We start from the raw sequence: 16,886 nt of genomic DNA on the forward strand, positions 1-16,886 counted from the left end.
TACCGGTCAAAAACATCAAGGGAACGCTTGATCGTCACAGTATTACACCAAGTCAGTTAAACTTCAGGGATATCAATCTGTGCATTTAGGAAGCACGTCTGCTCTCTCCTTATCCTTCCTGACTGACTCTTCTCTAGTTTTGTGTTCTGCTCGTGTCCTTGTCACTACTGGCATGTGACGGTACCTGCAGCCCAATCAGGTTGCACCTCCAGGATGGCTCATTTATACGTGCGGTCGCAAGAACGTTTGCTGTGTCGAATTTTTTCCGTCGTAATTATTTCTCCACAAAATAAATGTGCTGGCAAAAAAAAAAGTGCTTAATGCCGCATAGATGGCAGCACGGGCAAGAAGTGAAATCGTGGTAGCTTTAGTCAGTCTATGATTTATGGCCTATGTGGCAAAAGTACTCACATTCTTTACTCAAGTAGAAGTACAGATACTTGTGTCAAAACGTCTTTTAATACTTTAACTTGAGTAAAGAGGTTGAATCAATACATTGACTTTTACTTGGGTCATTTTTGTAAATGTATTGATTCAACCTCTTTACTCAAGGTAAAGTATAAAAGCACAGGCTCTAAAATGTACTCAAAGTATGACATGTCACATTAATATAGTTCAAAAACTATTTAACTTAAATCACTCTTTGTTCAAATCAAATATAAAAAAAACTATATATTACAAGCTTTGACCAGCAAATCTCTGCTGATGGCCGTGAAATAGGAAACCATCTCCCTATAGATGTACATTGAGGAAACAGAAAAGTGAATCGGAGCTGTGTTGCACCGTAGGGCTCCATTCAGCCTGCACTGTTAAAGGGCAAAGTGTTCCATGAAAGAACGAAAGAGAACGGGTTGCAGACCATTAGGAGGCAATGTTGCAAATAAACATTTAAAAAAAACTGTTCAAACCTATTCTACCATGAACCTTTTGGCTCCTTTCGGTATCTCTGTTAAATCAAATGGTCAGTGATCCAGGGAACAGCGTCAGTACCCACCACTCCCAACTTCCCCAAAGTTCTACCAAGTTTCTATTTCACAAAGAAATATTTAATGCAGCCACAGACATCTGTGAGAATTGCCAGTCAGTATTTGTCTTTAAAAACACTGACATTTTTATCCCATGAATATAAGAGGAAGATTGGTGGAGGCTCTGGGCAGGATTTATGTTAGATTAGTCATCCTGGCTCATCCCGAACTGCTGCGGCACTCAACATCTAATGAAAGCGTCCACTGACCGGATCTGTTGTCTGTTGTAGTCAGTGTAAGGTGGAAGAGGGAGGGGGCCCAGGGTTTAGGATATGCTTGTCAACCGCATTAACAGATCTGAGCTTTTTTTCTGTGCCTGACCTTGAAATTGAGGAAATTGTGAAATTTTAGACACCACTACTGATTTGATGAAACTTGGAAGGTACGACTTAAAAAAAAGAATCACACTGATTAGCCTCCAAAAGGTAAGTGCATCTTTTTTAAGCAACAACATGTTTGCACTGATTTTCTTTTCACACTGATTTACTGTCTTTTACATTCCACAGCTTTCCTTGTAATGTGACACGTGGTAGTTCACTGTACTTTTCAGCTTTGTGTTCACAGAAAGTTTTTTTTGCGTGACCTACAGCCTGTCTGCGCATATTCGTCTCGCGGTTACACCAAACTAGAAAGGAGAGGATGCTGATAGCCAACAGGCAGTTATATTCTTTTGCAGACAAAGGATAATGTCTGGTAGTGATGCTCAAAAATGCCAAGATCGTCACACGGCAGACAGTGATGAATTGGCACGCACTCCCAGCCGCACAGCTGTGAACCATAAGTCCAGCCAGGTTTCCCCCACTGGATCCTGAACCAACCTGAGAGCTGCGTATGGCACCGCACCAAAAATTATATTATCCCCGAGTTTTCATCAGAATCTTTTCATCAAGCTATCACAACTCTGGACCTGAGGGGAAGACATGCAACTGAGGGGAATAGCACCAAATCAACAAATCATCAGCAAGGCATTATAGAACATCCTATTTAAATCTGTGACTGATTGCACACTTTGAGACACGAGCACAAAGCACAAAAGTGTAGTGGATGCTGTCAGCTTGAGTTCCTTCACAGAATTAAGAATAATATTTGTTAAAGTGGTCAATTAGGCTCACGTTCAAAAGTGCATTTTTCGGCTCTGGTGTGGTGTTGTATCTCTTTTATGTGACAATCTCGTCTTTGACCTCGGTACTCCAATGATTTTTTTCTTTCTTTCTCTTTTCTACTTGATTTAATTCTGACATTAATAAATGTCCTTTCCCTCTGTGTGATACATAAATAACCTCCTGCTCCAGACGAGCTCGCTGCTGTCTGTCAGGTTGCCCAAGCACTCCCCGAATACTTCAGAGCTTTGCAACTGTCTGCTCACAAAGAAAAAAATACCTGGAGACTCAACAATCAAAGATAGTACAACCAGAGCTGTTGAGGCGATGACACACGGATAACTGAAAGACTTCACTGAAGTTTCCGTGCTGGCATTATTAATGACCAAGTCAAATATGCCTTTTTGTTATTCTAACATGAGTGAGTAGTTTTGGCAAAGCCTAGGTGAGCAAAAAGCACGCTTTGTTTGACTTAATTCTACTTGGATCGACAATACAAGGAAATCAGAGGGTCCAGCTCACAGTGAAAGCACATTACTAGACAGATGTATCCATCGCCTCCTTGTACACTGGACACTGAACTGGAATCTCCTCCCCTGTGAAGCAGCATGTGCCTATTTCGTAGCCAGTTGTGTATTCTTGGAAAGCCATATTTAGAAAGACAACAGAGGATGCTTATGCTGGGAAGCTTAAAAGAGCACCGGGTGTTCCAAGTTGCAATTATTCCCCACTGTAATTTTAAGGAGCTATCCCAGTGACATCTAATGACACTTGGTTTTGACTCCTGATTCCTTTCAGAAGACATGTACAGAGCGCCACACGTTGCAGCTTCCTGATTAGCGTCCTGGATGTTTAAAACCTCCCTGAAAACTGTAATTGGGTCATTTTAAACAACCTGCAAATTTACTCCTCTGTCACATTTTCCACCAAAGCCGGGAAACTATCAAACAAATATGTCTGTGGCTTTACAAGTAGTCTGTGCGCCACAGTATATAATTCCAACTTGGTTTACATGACGAAATTAAGTCCCGGCCTGGAGTGAAAACATCATCCTAAATGGGGGGGAAGATTATGGGTGCTGAAACTGTGGTTTTAAAAGATAATTTGGATTGTAATGGCGTAAGGTGTTGACGTTTAGCTAACACTGATTTCAAGTAATGGCCACCTTTCCTAGCCAGATCCTTTAATACATATTGAATGATGAAGTACCTCAAGGCCAAAAACAGAGTGTTCCCTGCTGGATCCATGATGTTTAATGAACGTCTGCTTTTCGCTTTTACTTTCACTGCTTCAAAACAGACACACGAGTCCTACATTTTGAGGATGTGTTGTGGATCTTTATCCATCAATACAACAGTTCATTTATCAAAAGATCAAAAAAAACATTTGATTACCTCTCTTACTGTTGTGTTTTCTGTAGGGATCCGAGTTAATTTGGAAGTTTAAGGAGTAAAACAAATGTTTCGAGTGCAAGAAAGTAAAACTTTCCCTACATCTGTCCCTCCGACGGCCCAGACCCAAAGCCACATTAAAATTAACTGCAGTACACGTGATATAAAACAATGCTAGAGTGAGTGACACATGTATATAAAACATGTAAGAACGGGGCTACATGATCCCAAAATGACGCTGACATTTAAACTTAATTGGCTTGGATAGAAGAGGTAGGATGACGTTGAACTACGGTTTCATAGACCATATTATACAAATCAGCATAGAGATATATTAGAATTTGGGTCTTTATCAAAAAGGTTACTCAGTGGTTTATTATTACACTACACAAACATTGGGAAAGAGAAAAAGACAGATTTAAAAGAAAAGATTTGTCATAATCTAAGCAGCCGAGGTATTCAGATTTTATAGCCCCACTTCTTATCAGTTAAATTAAAACAATCAGCGGATTTGATAACAGATGAGAGCAGATAGACACAAATCTGTCTGTCTGTCCATCTATCTATCTAGTTATTGGCAAAAATAAGTGTTGTCAATAAAGCTATTGTCCTGTTTTCCCAACTTGCAGTCGTGGGAACAAAATGCCAGAGAGAGATAGATATATTCAAATGTGTTAACTCACTGTGCAGCCAGCAACTGAGCTAACAAGCTCCATGACGGACAATTCTGTTGTTTTGAATGAATGAAACCACACTTTTATTAGCTGCAGGGTCGTGTTTGGGGTAGACGGTGGGCAGTCAGACGTGCATGACTGTCACACCAGCGACTGAGGTTCAAGTCCACAGTCCTGTCTGTGTTTAGGTTTAAGGAAAAGCACAAGTTGGGGGAGGATTGTGGTTTTTGGTTAAACCTTAACCAAGAGTTGTAAGAGTCTAAACATAAGGCTAGAGTCCCTACAAGTTAATATTGAACTGCAGGATAGGATATTTTGGTGGTATAAACAAATATGTTTATAATGTTATTGATATGTTCAGTTTCAAGATATTTGCAATTTGTCAAATATGTAAATTAACAACATGTCCTCACTATGTTTACAACAAAACGAGATCCAGACACAATTATGCTTCCTACAAAATATATTTGTTGCACTTTAGTTGTGTATAAATGTCATATCTAGCATACAGGCTTGCTCTCCGATACTAGGGGTAATAAATGGCCTAATATTGAGATATTGTGACTGGCTTCCGTTAGCATGTGTGTCAATGAACCTCAGCTGTGTCATTCCTTGGTGTGAACAGCCCTTGTGAGGCCTTAGCATGGACGACACTTGGTATGTGTTAAAAATACTGGATCCCTCACTTCCCATGATGCCATTCAATAGCATCTTTCATCAGACACATGTTGCCTGTAAACACCACATTGTTCAAACTCCACACACGTAATTTGTGTTCGAATTTGTAGTCTCCAAGTTGAGATAACCATGACGGCATGGTTAGTCATGTCGCACCAGCTAAATCTTCTCCACAGCTACAGAGGACGTATACTGTTTACAGATCATTTATTTTACACATTAAGTCAATTGACTGTAAAAGATGTGGTGTGTTTATTGGAATAATCAAGGTTTTACTATTCATTTATTTATGGATTCAACTATTCTTATGGATTTTACTTCTATTGTATCCCTGGAACTAGAGTAGGAGACTCGGGTGTCACAGGAAAGTTTTTTAACTAATACAAGAATCAGTTCCTCAGCTCCTGTATCATTTGAGCACAAAAATTGCCAGTATCTGCACAATGTCTCAGCTGTGTCTAACTTAATCTAAAATATAAGTGTTGGTGCCAGGCCTCTGAAAACCATTATTAGTCAAATGCAAATGACCAGTAGAGCCACAGAGATTAGAGGACAACGAAAGCAGATGCCAGAGTAATTCATGAACTCCAGCCTGAGATGAAACAGAGCCGTGCACAGGGCTTGCCTAAAGAGTCCCTGCCACCAACCCCGACAAAGCAGGACATCATGATTAATGTGGTGCTCCTACCTGTTGAATCATTTGGTACGCCCATACTAGACAACAAGCAGGAGTCTGAAACACAGATATGTTGAGCTAGAGCAGAGGCTCTGGAAGAGGTGCATTCAGATTAAAGAGATGCTCATGACGAGCTTATGTATTTTCACATCCCTAGAGAAGTTTGTTGTGACCCGCAGGTTTCAATAACAGAGACGAGGTCATGGGAGGTAACATGAGTTCACTTCGGGCGAGAAGGAAAACTTACATATTGTGTATAACCCGAGCAAATAAACCCTCCGTGACCTTAATTTACGTGATTTCATGACTGGGCCCTTCATAGCATGTTTGCACAAGCGGTTAGTAAAAGTTAGTGTAGCGGCTCTTGTCTCAAGCGATGGGAATAACTGAGATGTTAACATCTACCTAGGTTTAGAGGTTCAGTGTGACTTCAACAATCCACCAGAGGAGTTTATTTGATGTTGAACAGCTGACAGCTTTATTGCTTGACACCCACAGCTTAACCAGCCCAGCGCTGTAAGTTTTATACAAAAGGGTAGAAAACTAAAATAGAGCTCTTTGAAAAGGTAATCATAATAAAATAAAATAATTAATTAAACAACAAAAAGAGTCCCTTTGGAGCGTAACCTCCAACTTCCGTCCTCCAAGTTAAGGAGAGTGAGTTCCAAAAGTTCAGTATTTGTCCTTGTGAATATGTTGAATGTTTTTCTGCCTGGGTAGATATAATAGTGTACACTTCTCTGCTAGATGAATCAAGCAGGTCGGGTGTCTTCTGTGGACTTGTCCCACGGTTGGCCACACCCCTGACACGTCCACAGTCTCACAGGCTGGGCCATCAAAGAATCCTCATTAACTTATTTTTCAATGTCTTAAACAACTTATAATACACAGTTTAACTGATTATTAAGGACATTCTACAACTCCAATGGAATCATTTCCCGTTATGACAACATTGACAGACTCAACATGAATGACACAGTATTTGCATTTTAGCATGACAAATGAATTTGTTTTAAACACAGTCAATATATTGCACGTTAACATGAACTCTAACAACCTAAAACATCAATCTTTTTATAGCATTAAAATAATACAACAAGCACCAAATTAAGTTGAAAACATTAGAAAACATTCTCATTAACTTGTTTTTTTATGGGAAGTATCTGACTTAACTAGCAAGTTTAGTGTAGTCTTTCTCCACAGTAACTATAGCAACAAGCTAGCAGAGGCATGAGTGTTTTAGCTCACTGCAGTTCCAACTGCTAACTGATAACATGGCAAAAGATGTCTGCCTCTCATTCTGAGTTGAGTTTCAAATGAACGAACAGCTTATTAGCGTTGACACATAGAATAATCACGATTTTGAATTACTCGCTGGTGTTATTTATTTGTAATTATTCAGCTACATCATGTTTTGGTGCTTTCATGCGGGGGTCTCAAACCGGGAAGTGCAAAGACTACCCCCAACACTGTTTACTGAACGTGTACAACAGTGTATCACACTCCTCTAGGGGGCAGCACACACTATCTCTCTAAATTACATGTACAGTTATAGTAACCATATGTTTCACTTGGGTTACATTGACTTCCCCTGTTAAATTTAAATAAGTACAAATAAACAATAATTACACAGATCTCTAACCGTTCATATGGCTCTTGCTGCTTAGTCACGTCCTTCGAATCACTACCTTGAATAAACCCCAGAGGAACACACAGCTGAGCACCACAGGACCTATGACTCATGAGCTCATACTGTGACAGCTTTTATAATGGAAGTCAATGACAGGGTACATCAGGAGTAATGAACAGTGGCATGGCTACATAGTACGATCCTTTTTCTCGATGTCACCAGAACCAGCCTGGATTATGTTGGGTTTGATTCTGATGAAATAATCGTCGTTGCGGCAAAAGCAGTGGGTCTGTGTTTGATACTGACGTCCGCTTCAGGCAACTTGAAGATGATGTTCCACACGACAGAGGATGGACGGTTTGCTGAGGTGAGGAATGCAAAGGAAGTTACATGTACAAAACTAATGTGATAAGACCACAGGACCATTTAAGACCAATGTTTGGTTTAGTAGGGATTTGAATTTGATTGAATTTAAATCCAATACAACTGAAGTAAATGGCGACCACTTCTTCAAACGTAAAAAACAACTCTCCTGTGGTGTCGTCCAAATATTTGTAAGCCCCGACATTTAAATTGGACTCGAAACGGCGTCATTTACACCATGTTTTTAGTCCTTTGATACCCTCCCAGTTACTGTTGCAGTAACTGCAGCTATCGCATGTTCTCACCATACTCACAGGTTCTCCTGCAAACTGCTGCTACAATTAACACAGGGACATCGGATTAATACTGAAAACATGTTTTTTATTTAATGTGGCTTTTTTACTGCAACAGGGTACATAGACAAAGTACAGAGGGCCGTAGGTTGGGGACCCAACATTTATTCTGTTATATTTTCCCTGTGCTCCCCTTCTAAATTAGTCCATGTTGGCTACAAATTCTAAAACATAATTTATTAAAGCTTGATGCAGTTCATGGCTTTATTTGCGGTTAATAAACCACTTAATCAAAGTTTTTCAGAAAGACTCATTTAACTCATAAAGCCTTTATAAAGGGTGTGTTATAAAACGAGGTAACAAGACTTATTAGACAAAGAAAATGAAAGTTGTTGAATGAAGAAAAGGTCTCTCATGTCACTTCGATGAACTTGTTTTAAAGGTTCAGTGTGTAGGATTTAGTGACATCTAGTGGTGACGTTGCATGTTGCAGCTGAATATCCTCCCCTTCCAAACATGAAAGCAAACCTGTGGTAGCCTCCAGTTGTCATAAAAACGGTGTTTAGTTTGTCCAGTCTGGGCTACTGTAAAATCCATGGCTGCCACCGTAGAGAGGACCCGCTCCCAATGTAAATAATAAGCATTTAAAAATATAAAGGGCCCATTGTAGGATAAAGAAAACAACAATTTGTAGAATTTAGATGAAACACAATAGTGAAAACAGCACTAGACTTGTTTTATATTCAATTTCTGCCAAAAGATCCCTTTCACCTAAATCTAACACACTGAACCTTTAAGAGAAGCAACATATTCAAAGTAGCCTGTCTTCAGTGATCTCAGACAGCCCACTTTGTGCAGCGTGCTGTCCTCCCTCCCTCCCTCCCTCCCTCTCCGCCCCTGTGCTGGCCTCGGCCCCAGAACCGGCGTAAACCATCAACAATATGTTCGCAGGCTCGGCCTGTGTGCGAGGAAACATGAGCAGGGTGGGATATTCAGAGTCCCGGGCGGAGAGGCGCAGGCCGCTGGATAAAGCGGAGGAGGAGACGGCGGTCCGTGTGGTTTGAGCTCCGGATCTCAGGACAGGAACATGTGAGCGGGGAATGGGCGACTGGGAACAGGATTATTGTTACACACAGCAGAGAGACGCAGGAGGGGCCCGGGACAGGTACCTGACACACACTCTCACACACACACAGAGTATTGATCAGCAAAGGACCGATACTTTCTTATTTTTATTTTCAGGTTATTTATTGCAGCGAGGATGTAGTGGAGGATAATCTCATCTAAAGTCAGTTTACCCAACTTTGAATGGACTGAGTTTACACTGCGCTCTATCCGGACACTAGTCTGTATGACTTTCATATAGATGCATATAATATATAATGTAGACATAGATACTAAATAGGAGTTTTTATTTGTTTCGTTGGACATCACGGGGCTCCACATAGTTGGCACCAGGCTGCTGCCCTGTGGCACCACATCACGGTGCCGCACCGTTTGCACAGATTCAATATTTTACATTTACAGATAAATTAAAAAGGCAAAAACAAAAAGGAGCACGTTTCTGCTCCTGCAGGTTTGTTCGTTGTGCATTTAAAAAAAAAACGGAGCGCACCAACCAAAATAAACCATTCAGGGTTTATAGCGAAGCGCGACCGCGATGGAGAGGAGGAGACGCAGGGATATTCACTCCTGAATTTAACACAACTTTTATTTTTGTATCCAAGTCAAGTGTTTGCTGTCCAAACCACCGACCCTGTTCTGCAGATTGGAGTAAATTCCCCTCCGGGCAGGAAATTAAGTCAATGTGTTTTAAACAGAACTCATTGGAATTATGTCACTTAGATTTTATTCAGCCTCAAACCTGATTTTTCTCCTGACTTGTGAATGAGCTTCTGCTGCAGCGCGGAATTTCTGCGCACGACCAAAGTTAAACGTATTTACCCCAAATTACCCATAATGGATTTAATGGACCTGCGCCGATTCTTCTGGGCTTTAATGTGCGTCTGTTTCCAAAAATGTCTATTTGATGAAACAAGTAGAAACTTATAAACTCGACTCTTTTTTTGGAGGTGGAATCGCAGAGGCAAATGTTGCACAAAGAGCCACCTTTTACTGACACATCACAGCAGCGCAGTTACGCGTGGTCCGCTTTAACTGGAGATGGTCTGCAGACAGTTTAATGCAGTGTAGTATTATTGTAGCAGCAGGTAGAGTGACAAGTACCATACTCAGACTTATCGGAGTGAAGGTATCTAATAAGAATTCATGCTTAACGTGTGTTTTTTCAAGGACTGATATAAATTCTGTTCCGTTTATTTTTTCCCTGATATCTAAGTTTTATTTCTCATAATCATCGCCCACCAAAGGGAATAATTTGGTCACGACCACTTACACGTTTTGTAAAATATCTTCCCTTGTTCCACAGGAGAGACGCGGGGCCACTGTGACAAAACCCAGGAGATCTGTATTTTTTTTTCTTCCTTTTTTTAAAAACATTTTTGCGCACCAGAGAAATCGGGTGGACTATCCGGCCATAAGATGAACACCATTGTGTTTAACAAGCTGAGCAGCCAGGTCCTGTTTGAGGAGAAGGCGAAGGAGGTGGAGATGAGCAGCAGAAATTATCTAGAAGTCATCGACGGGCAACATCCAGACCTCCTGTCCAGCAACCAGAGCATCAGAGACAACCAGGCCATCAGACACAGACGGAGCGGGTATGTGTTGCGCCCCTGTGCTGCTGTGTGTAACGCTGCTGCTGCCCGGCATGTGTGGCTTGTATTAACATGAGGATTAACTGGAGTGCCGGAAGCCCCACGAGGAATACCTCTATTTCACGGTTGTTTCGCTCAGCACAAAGTTGTGTGAACAAAAGAGTTGGCTTCGGTCGGAGAGCCCTGTGATCGTATCTCCACGCTGTGCGCGTGATAAGACAGATTCAGAAATATCAAGCTCACACCGGGCGTCGGGGGGTCACATTACTACAAAGATGTATTGCTGATATTTATATGTGCACGAGCCCCATTGGGTTTTGTAACAATTCTTTAAATTTCAAACTGATCAAGTCGTTTCTGTGGCTGCGTAAAAAGTAACCGTTTACCCCCAAAATCCAACGATTACGCACAGATAAAATAACCACATTGGATGACAATTACATGTGGAAAACTACTCATGCTTTACAATAAGACTTAAACACTAATCTGATGTTCCAGTCGGACTTTTTCCACGTGGCTTTAATGCAATAAGAGATCAGGAAATCATACCCTTCGTCTTCATTTGGGTGTTGATGTGGACACCTAATCTTAAGATTAATAAGTAGGTCAACCTTGTTCGGTAGCGTGTCTCACAGAGGTCTCCATCTGTGTCCAATAAAGAAATTCGTCCTTCAACTCTCTGTGTGGTCTAGTAGACCACATTTTAAGTATATATTTTATTTTGTTTTGTTTTTCAGTGACAGAGAGCAGGTGTAAGTGAAGGTCATGTCCTGATATTACATGTTTGTTTGAATGTGCAGTGGCCAAGATATGAGACAACTGAGGGGAAGCAGTGCCCTTAAGAAGCCTATGAACCTGTAATCATAAAGTGTGATGTGTCACCTCAGGGGAAACATCAGGACTAATGAGGAACATTAAATTATTTTTAAAAAAGAAGTGTGTGAGAGTGTGCGTGTGTGTGTTTATGTGCACGAGAAGTTCAGAACACCGAGTAAAATGTCCTTTAGGATGTTCATACCGATCTAGATTACAAGGAAAATATTTGTAGAACATGGACCTCAGGCAGACTTGAGGTTAGACTAAAATATGTTACATCTGCAGTCAGTGGAGCTTTTTTTCTGGTGAGATAAAAGAAGAAGCAGAGCACAGCACCACACTGACATCTACAGGTTCATAAAACCTGGAGCTACAGGTGAGAATCCCTCACAGCTCAGGAAGGACGAAAGACGGCTTTAGATACAGTTTAAATGTTCCTTTAGGGACTCAGTAATGAATTTCAGGATAGTTTGTAGTGGGTTTTTTGCAATCCCACTACAGTATTCTTCTAACAGCTGTACCTAAAAGCCCTTCTGCTTTTTTTAAACGTCCACCCCATGGCAGATTCCTGATGTGATGTTTTTTGTGTGTGCTTCCTCTGGACATGTGTCACAGCTCTTTTCTGTAAAGGAAGACGCAGAAGTATAATTTTTGTTTTTGTGTCACTCCCCTGTGTGATGGCTTGGCTGCGATCGTGACCCAGCTACATTGTTCTTGATCCACTTCGCCCACGTGTAAAATGTTAATCTGGCAAAAAAATGTTTTTGTTTGTTTCGTTGCAACGTGTTGGTGGTTTGTGGGACACGCAATGAAAAGAAAACTGCGAGCAGCCGTCTGCTTCTCTCTCTCTCTCTGTCTCTGTCTGCTTCAGTCTCTCTCTCTCTCCCCTCCTCCAATGTGTCCTAGCTTAATTTGCAGTGCTTTGGGTGAGAAAATTGCACACTGCATAGAGAGTGTTCACTTTATGTGTCATGACTGGCCAACTCAGACTACATGCAGAGCACTTGCAGCTGTGTTACATTGTTTGGTTCACTTCGATAAACAACACTGGTTCTGGTTGATGAGTTTAAGGCCAGATTTGAATTTCAATTTGAAAAAGGACAAATAAATTAAAATTCTGTCATAAAATGTAAAATGCATAAAGTAAACTTGTCAAAATGTTTATCTTGGACCCAAAGAACAACCACATCCTGCACGTGTTTTAGGCTGATGTGTCTGATTGTTAGTTTAAAAAGAGAAATCAATACTATTTAATATAATAACTAAAAAAGAAGAAATTATTCAGCCTTATACTGTATATTCTATCTAATACATGGCTAAATATTAAGCTAATTTATTTTCCACAGGGGTCGTCCGGGTGGCGGCAAAGTCCGACACAAGCGCCAGGCCCTGCAGGACATGGCGCGGCCGCTCAAGCAGTGGCTCTACAAGCACAGAGACAACCCCTACCCCACCAAGACGGAGAAAATCCTGCTGGCCCTCGGCTCACAAATGACCCTGGTCCAGGTGAGTCTATTGTTGTCGACTCTGTCAAGCTGCCAGTCAGCTCATAATAATAATAATAATCACAAAAATGCAATGCTGCATTAGTGAAAAAAAGTGAGAGGGAGTTTATGGACCATTCATGAGTGTGATCGGTGAGGGGGAAAAGTGAGATTTGATCCCTTTGGTTTAGTGTTTGTCTAATTAGGTCTGAAAAGCTGGATTTGAACTCGCATTTGCAATTAGGAGCGTTCGGGTCCAAAGTGTTTTTACATCTTGAACTGTTTATTTTACAGCTCTCATGCAGCGGTGAATTGTTAATTCTGCTTTTCTTCGAAATGCTACGGTTGGCAGTTACGTTGGTTCCTTCTTATTCCACAGCAGTGTGAAGCTTGTAGTCATAAATACAAATTGTAGTCGTGTTCTGTGTCTTTGGCTGTGACCTTTGTAGAATTATGACCCATTAAGAAAGTAATTTATACTTATCAACTCCTGTCATATTGCATTTTAACCAGAAAGTAATTTTCTTTTCTCAACTCATTCAAATCTAATACTTTGTGGAGGTCGTTAGGTTAAAGCTATTCTGAAAATGACGCCTCGGATTTATCCTCAGACCCCATGAAGGCCCAAACCCACACATGTTGTAAATCGCCTGCACTATAGTGTATTGTAGTTCTGTTGCACCGTTGATGTTTATTTCTATTTATTCCTAATGCTACAGTTCTATTATCTTCATTCATTTGTAATTTAACACTTATTGGAAAAAGTTGCTGTCGTCCTAAATGAAAGTTGGAGTTGTCTAAGTCAGTGATTCTTGACTTAAAACCGCTGAAACAAACTTGTCTATTATCCTTGCTGCTCAGTTTCTCATTTCTTTTAGTTAATTAATTCATAATTTTCTAAGACTTTTTTTTTAAATGTTGAAAAATAAGTATTTCCTTATTTCTCGTTCTTTTATTTGTTACATGATCCATTTTATTTCTCACCAGACCCCCAAAAAGCCCCTGACCCACACTACTGGTCTACACTGGATACACTGCAGTTATGAATACAGGATTTTCTTTATGCCTTAAGTTCTATTGCACCCTCTACTGATAATACCAGAGCAACGTGGAAGAGCTGACAAACAGACCACTTAGAGGAAAACCCAGTGGTGAATAATAGTGTATATTGTGTCTGGTGCATCCAGCTGTGTATGTACAGTATCATCTGGTTGACAAGGTCACTGATACGGCCTCAGAACGTCTGCAGCAGCTTTTTCGGGCCGCCGGCCACGTCGCTTAATCTGGTTCTCATTTTGGGGGCCTGATGGAGCTGTTTGTTTTGGTGAGCGCGAGCAGAGTGCAGAGGAATGCTTTGTGTTGGACAGTGGGATGCCGTGCTGTGAACACACACACACACACACACACACACACACACACACACACACACACACACACACATACACCACACACACACACGAACAATCCCAAACACGCATTCATTTAAGCTGACACCCAAATAGCAGCAGCGGTGGTGTCAAAGGTCAGTGGAAGATTTTGTGAATCTGAGCGAGAGAGGTGACACGAAGGTAAATTATTTCCATCACACTTTCCACCATGAAAGAGGTCCTCAGGGGGATCTGTGGGTTTTGTACTCAAGTTATTTTGTTGTCGTCTTTTTTAATTTGTGGCGCTGAGCTGATCAAGAGAAAATCATTTGCCAATAATTGTTGCAATCAATTAATCATTTCGTCATTTATCAAGTAAACATATCGGATATCTGTTTCTACTTTCTTAGCTGTAAGAATTTGCAGCTTTTCTCCGTTTTCTCTTCGTTGATGACATAAGAATTTGATTATTTTTGGTTTTATGACTTCTGTTTGGCCACAACAAGCTGTCACCTTGAGATCTGGGAACATGTGACAGATGTTTTTCACTATTGTCCCTCATTCTCTAACAATGAATCAATTATTCGAACAAAAGAATTTATTGAAGATTAATATAGCTGTCAGGCTGCAGCCCTAAGGTGGCAGCTCTTTTTCCCTCCCCATCCGTTCATGGAGGCTAAGAACTACCCACTTCTTCCACTATTTGGTCCAAATGTCGCCGCTGCCAGTATTGTAGAACGCATCACTCCCTGTGCAGTTTTCCCTGCGTGCTCCCACCTGGCACCAGGTGTCCGAAGCAACTAAATCTGTCATGTTGGAGCGTAACAGCTCCTTTTTTCCATGTAAATGTTGTGAACTGTTTCTTCATAAGCCGGTGCCATCTCTCCACCACCGCTGAAATCCCTCGCCGTGCCTGCATGCCGTCTCCTCCACGGTTCACACAGTGCAGACAGGCCGTGGGTGAAAGAGCTGGTTTGGCTGCTGCGCTCCCCCCCCCCACGTTCTCTCTGCCGGTGTCATCTGAGCAAGTGTGGCATCATCCTCCTCCTCCTCCCCTCCTCTCTGTTTTCTCTCACCCCCAGTGACAGCCATCTTTCCTCCAGTCCTCATTAGCGAGCAGGCCCGTGCCTCGCCTCGTCTCACCTCGCCTCGCCTCAGGCCAAGCCACATGTACTGGATGCCGCCTTCCCCGTGGAGTGCCACAGCGCTGCAGGGCTCGAGACAAAGGGATGTGGGATGGTCTTAGTTAACGAGAAACACGATACTGAATGAGAGGATCAGAAAAATAAGTACTCTAGCATAAGGCCCCTGTCCCAGCCCCTTCATAAGCTGCTTGAAATCTATTGAGCATGAAAAGTTATTCTAGTATAACATCTAATGGTCTCCCTTCCCAGTGAAAGGACGAGTGCCAGCTCAAGTGTCTTTTTTATTGCATCTTGAAGACAGTGTTGGAAAAATTTGTATTATTTCAGGGAGGCTGTGCGAGTCCAGAATAAGCATGGGGGGGGGACGGGACGTACATCTCGGTCGGAACATTGGTTAATGAAACGTTGCGTTCACTGTCTGTCCTGGAGCGTGTTAAATGTTTCTGAATGGTGTTGATACAGAAAAGATGCGTCTCTCCGGAGCGTCTGGGATGTTTCTCAAAGCTCAGTTTCAGAGAGCTGCACCGCAACCTGACTCTGATCCTCTCCTCAGCCTCAGCCCCTCTTGGTTCTTCTGAATCAGACCGACGGCAGGCCGAGAGCAGACATTTTCATAAAGTATAGTCTTTGTTTTGATACGGATGTGGAAGTGTTTGGAATCAAAACAATAATGCTCCTATTTGCCGTTTGCTCCCACTTTCTCCTATCCTCGCTCTCCATCTCTCTCCCAGGTGTCCAACTGGTTTGCTAATGCCAGGAGGCGGCTGAAGAACACGGTGAGGCAGCCAGACCTCAGCTGGGCGCTCAGGATCAAACTCTACAACAAATACGTTCAGGGCAACGCGGAGAGGCTCAGCGTCAGCAGTGACGACAGCTGCTCGGAAGGTACGTCCTTACAACAATACAGCATCAGTTTCACTCGTACAGTCCAAGTAACACAAGGTGTGTGTTGCAAAAGTGGAGAATTCACAATCCACCGGTATCACAGCTTGACTGCTGAAATAAGCAACTGCCCCCGAGCTCTGAGGACCCCCGGTTCACAGTGTAACAGGAGGTTTATAGGTTATTTAATCAAACATTTCACAGGGAATTGCACCAACTGACAGAGGTAACACTGTATGATTCTACTGTGTGATGGATGGGCTATAGACTCCAGGGTACACCATGACCTCTTGCCGACGAAATGCCACATGTAGTCAATCTGAAAATAGTCTTTTAATAATCCTGATCTCACTTTCCCTATTTTACATATCATGTTCCCTAATATGGTTCTTTAAATATCATATAATATAGTCGTTGGACTGGGGTTAGCATGGTGGTGCCAGCTAACATCTAGTTAAACAGGAATTAATATGTTTCACAAGGCTGGGCAAGTTTATAAAGTTCTGCAACTGGCGGAGGAAGAAATGTTATTGATTGTTCTCAAATCTTGAACATGCCCCGCTGCCTGCTGCAGAATATTACTGAAGTGGCACTTTACTCGTATGGACTTCTACTCAGTTGTAAAAACACTTGTATAATATGCTCCGT

General features: G+C 41.8%; 1 protein-coding gene across 1 annotated transcript in view; it reads left to right on the top strand.

The window, feature by feature from the left end:
- Positions 1-8,819: 8,819 nt before the first annotated feature.
- Positions 8,820-16,886, top strand: part of mkxa (mohawk homeobox a) — a 28,871-nt gene continuing 20,804 nt past the window's right edge. The window contains exons 1-4 of the mRNA XM_035142758.2: positions 8,820-8,995; positions 10,259-10,547; positions 12,707-12,866; positions 16,088-16,241. Of these exons, the coding sequence (XP_034998649.1) occupies positions 10,372-10,547; positions 12,707-12,866; positions 16,088-16,241 (490 nt within the window). The 5' untranslated portion in view covers positions 8,820-8,995; positions 10,259-10,371. The remainder of the gene's footprint in view (positions 8,996-10,258; positions 10,548-12,706; positions 12,867-16,087; positions 16,242-16,886) is intronic.

This window comes from Hippoglossus stenolepis, chromosome 19 (assembly GCF_022539355.2).
Source record: "Hippoglossus stenolepis isolate QCI-W04-F060 chromosome 19, HSTE1.2, whole genome shotgun sequence".
NCBI lineage: Eukaryota > Metazoa > Chordata > Actinopteri > Pleuronectiformes > Pleuronectidae > Hippoglossus > Hippoglossus stenolepis.